Source organism: Sinocyclocheilus grahami, unplaced genomic scaffold, assembly GCF_001515645.1.
Source record: "Sinocyclocheilus grahami isolate Dianchi unplaced genomic scaffold, SAMN03320097.WGS_v1.1 scaffold5307.1, whole genome shotgun sequence".
Classification (NCBI taxonomy): Eukaryota; Metazoa; Chordata; class Actinopteri; order Cypriniformes; family Cyprinidae; genus Sinocyclocheilus; species Sinocyclocheilus grahami.
In genome coordinates this window covers 6,379-13,197 of record NW_015510030.1, presented here as the reverse complement: position 1 = coordinate 13,197, position 6,819 = coordinate 6,379, and the positions used below count along the sequence as shown (strand labels likewise).

General features: G+C 40.4%; 1 protein-coding gene across 1 annotated transcript in view; it reads right to left on the bottom strand.

Annotated features, from left to right (window-relative positions):
- Positions 1–1,019: 1,019 nt before the first annotated feature.
- The window catches only part of LOC107577168 (interferon-induced very large GTPase 1-like), an 8,855-nt gene continuing 3,055 nt past the window's right edge, over positions 1,020–6,819 (bottom strand). The window contains exons 5-7 of the mRNA XM_016263270.1: positions 5,543–6,819; positions 3,733–5,451; positions 1,020–3,695 (exon numbers count right to left, since the gene is read on the bottom strand). The exon at positions 5,543–6,819 is cut by the window's right edge and continues 327 nt beyond it. Coding sequence (XP_016118756.1) covers positions 1,272–3,695; positions 3,733–5,451; positions 5,543–6,819 — 5,420 coding nt within the window. The 3' untranslated portion in view covers positions 1,020–1,271. The remainder of the gene's footprint in view (positions 3,696–3,732; positions 5,452–5,542) is intronic.

Here is a 6,819-nt window from a genome sequence, read left to right as displayed (position 1 = left end):
GTCTAGATGTTATTAAAACACAATCTAATAGGTAGAATTTTTTTTTATTTTATTAATTTATTTCTAGCCACAACCCTGAGCAACACATAATTACTGTATTTGCTTTACTGTTAGCATGGTTTACTGTTAATAAACCATAATTTGACAGGTAGCATTTTTCTTTATCTAATTGTAGGCTACCACCTACTGTTTTAATGCGACGTAGCAAAATCTGACAGAGCTGAACCCTGCTCAGTTTCCCCTGCATTTAGTCAAAAGTTAGGGAAACTTTTTTACGGCATTTTACAGAATTCAACTAATATTTGACATCAAATTCTTCAATTATAACACATGAATCTGAGATTGTAATCTGCTGCTGATAGAGTCTTTAGAAAGACGACATGAAACAGAAATGATGCACACACTACCTATCTAGGCTAATGCACATAGAGTGTATAAAATCTAAACACTAATAGTGTTTTTAACCATTTAGGGCCAGATTTGCTCAAATTAGTGCGAGAGTGCAATTCCAAAACAGCGCCGATGGGTGTGGACATTTTTGCGGGTGATTTACTGATAATGTGCTAATTAAAGAACACAGATACAACATCTCATTTACATATCGATCATCGCAATATACCAAGCTCAGCGCAAATTAGCGTAGTCGCAAATTAGCAGAGCCGATCTCATCAGATGCGCGAGATCTATTTACGACAGTGTGGCGTTAAGTAATCTGACGAGTGCAAACATTAGTAAAACACCTTGCGTGATTCATTTTAATACTCTCCTCCCATTAATTTTGCGTCTGCAAGGGAAACTCCTACAAATGCATATTCAGTAAGATCAGGCGCAATAATAACTGTGTCCACGTAATTTGTCACTGCATGTCTTTAGTAAATCCTGACAGTACTGTTTTAACACCAAAAGACGGTGCATTGGCGCAAGCTGTTAATAAATCTGGCCCTTAATTCCTATTGGTCAAAATTTCACATAAATTGATATCACTGTAAAAGGCCACAGGACAAGTTTGTTTTTAATATAAATTTACTGTCCTCACAGATATGTGACATTATTTGTATGAAGTATTTTACACTGGATTTGGATATAAATCAGACTGACAGGTCTGAGACACTTGATTTCATAATATATCATCAGTCATTAATATCTTTGCTCATTTGACTGATATCAGTATCTGGTCTTGAATCCTGGGCTGTATTTGATGAGATCTGATCGTCTTGAGTTGAGTCTGAATGTGAGAGGAGACGCAAGAGTCTCAGTCTTCATCTTCTCCATTACATGTATTTATCCAAACTCTCAATAGCGTCCGGTTTTGAGTATTGTTTCCATTCATCTGGTATCCTTCCACTCCCCTCAAATGTTTTACTGTAGTGTTTCTCCAGATCTCTCTGGAATCTGCACACAAACCACTTCCAGTAGGGCAGTGTAAAGAGATCAGGGCTGATGCTCCAGTCTGCATAAACTCCTCCTGCTCTTCTGTAATCTCTATATGGAAACCTCTGAGCTGATACACAAAATGTTCTTTCACTTGCCACTAAACTTGTGCAAATATCAGCACAGAGATTCTGTGTAGAAGTGTAATATGTGCCATTAATTCCATCCACTCTGTGGAAAGCAACACTGTGATCTCCATCATGGTTTTCTATGATGTTTGAGCAGACGGCTTCACAGAACGGACACTGAACCCAACAGCACTGACAGAAGAGATCAATCAGAAGCTCATCTGCTCTGAACTTGAGGTCCAGTTTTTCATCAAATGACCTTCTATTGAATCTCCTGCTGATGTCTGACACTATAGCAGTAAGTTCTTGCCTCATCACATCTTCTAGGAGGTTGAAATCATCCACATCAACATGTTTGACTCCACTGAGGTGTTTCTCAGAGAAGATCAGCTCATCTGAGAGCTGCTGTGTGAAACTCTTCCACCACAAACCAGCATCTCCTCTGTTCTCTCGAGCATGTTCAGTAGATTGATGAGCTGTTCTCATGATCTTCTGCTGCAGGAGTTCAATGTTCTTCTTCATCTTGGGTAAAACACTGACACTGAACCGATCACTGATGTACCGACTGACTTCATCTCTGATGAAACCACTGAAGTGATCTCTGGGATTGTGAATGTAGTTCATGTATTTGTTAAAATCCTCCTCTGCTGCCAGTGTCTTCAGGATGTGTTTCTCCAGATTTGATCGGTTTCTATTCAGTGATTCACAGTTTGATCTCATTTCACCCGTCAGATCTCTGCCAGTCTTCTTGTAGATGCTCTGCTCAATGGGCTCTTTCAGTTTCTGACAGATATTCTCACCAAAAAGAACAGCTGATGCAGCTCCATGACAGTATTTCTGGAAAATACTATAGTACTCTTCTCTCTTCTTCTGAACATATATTACAGGATCATTGGCTTCTCTGAACAGTCTGTGTTGGTGAGTGATCATCTTGTTCGCTCTCTTACAGATGGACAGAACCAAATCCAGGAAGAATTGATTCCTGAACACATATCTCGCTGGTCCTTCCTCATGCTCTCTTACTCTCGCTCTGATGTAATCTGTGAGTTGTTGAATGCAGCTGGTGTTGTAGCCCATCTTTGAGATGTTAAATGACTGAATCATTCGGTCTGTCTGCTGAGCAACATCTGAGACTAATGATCTTATTTGTGCTTCATCCTCTAGAGACAGAGTTCGAACAAATCCAAATGTTTCTCTAGCTGTTCTGTAAGCATCCTTTGCAGCCCATTTAAGGCCACTTTGTTTGGACTTTCTGAGAATAACATATTCAGAATAACTCTGCAGAGTGCAAATATCCCTGCTCTCCCTCCAGTGATCAGCAGGAGTGCTTTCATAGACGTCACTGAGGACCTCTCTCACATCTCTCATTATATCAATGTCTCTGATTGCAGGAGTGTCTCTGATGATCTCCTTCACACACTGATCCCAGAACAAATCAAACTCTTTCTTCAGTGTGTCTTCATCGATTGCTTTGTCTTTGAGGTTTAAGGCGAGTTCTTTGCTCTTTTCATAGAGAGTGTTTTCATGATGTTTTCTCTGAGCATCAATCTTTTTCTTCAGGTCTCGCTGCTGCAGAACCTCATTTAATTTCCTCTTTGTTTCTCTCACAATGTTTTTCTGAATCTCTTTGATCTTGATTTCAAATAATGTTTTCCACTGAATCAGTATATCTTTAGCTGTGTCTCTCTCAAAGAATTCAGACATTGATTTCTTCACTTCTTCACTTGTCTTCTTCAGCTCTCTCTGAAGATCAGTTTCTTCAACCTTATGAATCGCATCATTTTCTATTCTGTTGTGTAGTTTGTTCTCAGTTTCCAGCATAGCACTGCGAAGCCTCCAGGACCACTTCCTGTATTCAGTCTTCAGTTTCCTGTAAGCCGAGATTTCCAGAGCGTTTCTGAAGCTGAAGACGAATTGTTCATTCAGTAAGGCCTCCCAGAGATCTTTAATACGATCTTTCAAGTGTGTCAGCCTCATTCCATGTGATTTTGTGGCATGAGACATAATAGTTTTCTTCAGTTCTTGAATGTTCTCGCAGTATGTTGGGTTTGGTGGAGCCATCGGTGGGCATCCCTCCCAGAGCTGAGCGAAATACTTCACATCTTTCTGAACATCAAATCTAATGATATCACTGAAACATTCTGCATCACAGACTTCCTCTTTAGCAGCGAGTTTTGTCATCTTATCCAGTTTCTCCTGCAGTCGTCTCCTTCCCTCCATGTTTCAAGTGAACCTGCAGGTCTTTCTTGTTCTTCTGCACAGATGAACACGATTCATAGATCTGACCGATCTCCCTCATGATGTGCTCCACACCAAAGCCTGCAGCTTGAAGATCCTCGGATATTCTCTCAAGCTCAGATTGTTCAGCTCTGAGATGTTCAGATTTATTATGGTTCTCAGGTTCAATTACATGCCATTTCAGTTTTAAGACTGCTGACCACTTTTCATCATATGTGTGATGTAGAGCAGAAAGATCAGCTGATGCATGTTCATCCAGAAGGATTCTGAGCCATTTAAGGAAAAACATCTTTGTGGCAGTGTGTGAGTTCATTTGTTTAATAAAGAGCTTCATAAACTCACTGATGTCAGATCTATGCTGCAGTTCACGTATTTTCTTCATCTCTGTTTGTTTTCTACTGAAGTCCATTTCTGTCTCATCTGCTGGAGGTCGATGTAGTTCTCTGCTCCTCTGACTCCACTGATGCCACAGTTTGCCCTGACGAGGCAGAAACCATTCTTTGACTTTCGTCAGATCTTTCTTCTCCAGTAAACTCATCATCTGCTGTGCTGCTGCTCTTCCTCTCCTGCAATCTTCATCATCTGCCTCATCTACTCTGACGTCTGAGAGTTTGGACACATCTTCAAGTCTGAAAGTGTGAGATGAATCTGAGAGACAAGCATTTATAGCTCTTCTGAGTTCTTCAGACACATCTGATTGATTTCTGTCTTTCAGACCAATTTTATATTTTCTCTTCCTCATCTCAGTGAGAGCTAAATCATCCTCAGTAAAAAGACAAATGAGTGGCTTTCTAATCCTGTACAGGTTTTGGATCTTTGCTGCATGTTTGTCATTCCTGTCGAGTTGTGGCAGAAGAACAACATTGACTGAGCTCATGTCAGTGAGGATCTGCAGCTGTTTCTCGTGGTCTCCTGCATCCCCGTGTAGATTACAGAATGCTACACACTCACTGAATTTATCATCATTTTTCCCAGAAGGACAGAACCAGGAGATCTCCACCACTCCGTCCATCAGGACTCTGGTTCTGCTGCTGCCTGGGCAGTATCTGTGGAAGAACGTGTTGTGTTTCTCATTGATCAGACTGTTCATCAGCTGAGACTTGGAGGAAGACACAGAGCCAAACCTGGAGAAGAACACCATTGGAGTTTCTGGCTTGTAGATCGGCAGGGTTTGACTGATGATCTCATTGCTGGTGTTTCTGATCTTCCAGCTCTTGATGATTTGTCTGAATGTCCAGAGAGGAAACTCAATCTGTCGTGTGAATGGATCAGGAACAAGCAGAGGCAGAGCGTACTGACACTGGGACAGTTTAGTGACCATCAGCTGCTTCAGGAAAACATCAGCATGATGAAACACAGCCATCTGAACATCCATCGGGTGGATTCGATCAGACTGACTCGTTTCTTCATTAGATAAAGACATCGCATCAAAAATACCACTCTCATCTTCAGGTGAGTCACTGTCTCTTTGTTGCATGTGATCATTGGTCACTTTAGTTTGAATGTATCGTGCTCTGTAGTTCATCATCAGTAGTTTCTGTAGGAAAGTCTGAGCCAGCTCTTCTTCAGCACAAGACTCATGAGACTGTAATGAATGTGCAGTTATCTGAAGAACATCTGCAGCTCTCAGTCTGTTGAGGTGTTTGTCTTCAAGATGAAGTCTGTGAAATAGATTCTGTATTTTTTCTGCTGGTTCAATGTCCCGGTTTTCTCCCTGTGTAAAAAAACAATAATACAAAAAGTTAAAACAATAGTACAATTGTTATTATAATCATCACAAGCAATAATTCATTTCTGTTATTTACCTGCAGTGAAGGACCAGTTTCAGAGCAGATCTTCTTCTTCTTCTCCTCCTCTTCCTCTCTCTCATATTCCTCTCTCCACTGCACTCGTCTTCTCTTCAGCTCTTCTTCATGCTGTTCTTCAAGAGTCTTCTGTTGATCTTCTCGCATGTTTCTTTCTTCTTTCAGTCTCTTCTCTGAATCCTCTAGCTGTTCTTGTTTCTCTCTTTCTATTCTCTCTTTCTCTCTGACTATTCCCTCCATTTCACTCTTCAGTCTCTGAATCTGTTCATCCCAAGCTCTCTGTTCTTTCTCTCTTCTTTTCTCCTCCTCTTCTTCTCTTCTCTTTCTCTCTCTCTCGTGATGTTGTCTTTCATTCTCTATTCTGTTCATCAGTCTGTCTGTTTCTGTGTCGAATCTGATCTGAAGATTAGCTTTTTCTTTCTTTACAGTCTCTATTTCTTTCCTCATTTCTTTTATTTCATTTTTATACTCCTCTTTTACACTTTTCATCTGCTCCTCCTGTTCCTTCATTTCTCTTTTATATCGTTCTTCTCTCTCTCCGAGTTCCTCTTCTCTTCTCTTTCTCTCTTTGTCCTGATTCTGTCGTTCTTCCTCCATCATCATCTTCATTCTCTCTCTCTCTTCTTCATGTTTCTCCATCAGTTCTTCTCGTTCTCTGTTCAGTTTCTCCATCAGGATCTTCGTCTTGTTTTCTTCTTCTTCATGTTTAGATCGAAGATCTTCTCTCTCTTTCATTAGTGTTTTATATTCTTCTTCTCTTTTCTTCCTGTCATTCTCTTGTTCTGTAATTTCTCTTTTCAGTTCTTCTTCTCTTCTCTCTCTCTCTTTGTCCTGATTCTGTCGTTCTTCCTCCATCATCATCTTCATTCTCTCTCTCTCTTCTTCATGTTTCTCCATCAGTTCTTCTCGTTCTCTGTTCAGTTTCTCCATCCGGATCTTCGTCTTGTTTTCTTCTTCTTCATGTTTAGATCGAAGATCTTCTCTCTCTTTCATTAGTGTTTTATATTCTTCTTCTCTTTTCTTCCTGTCATTCTCTTGTTCTGTAATTTCTCTTTTCAGTTCTTCTTCTCTTCTCTCTCTCTCTTTGTCCTGATTCTGTCGTTCCTCCTCCAACATTTTCTTTCTCTCGTCCTCTTGTTTAAGTCTCTGATTATATTCATCCTGCATTTCTTGTTCTTTCTTTATCCTTCTCTCCTCCTCTTCTTCTCTTCTTTGTCTCTCCTCTTGTTTCTGTTTCTCCCATTCCTCTCGTTCTCTCTTCATCTCCTCTTTCATCT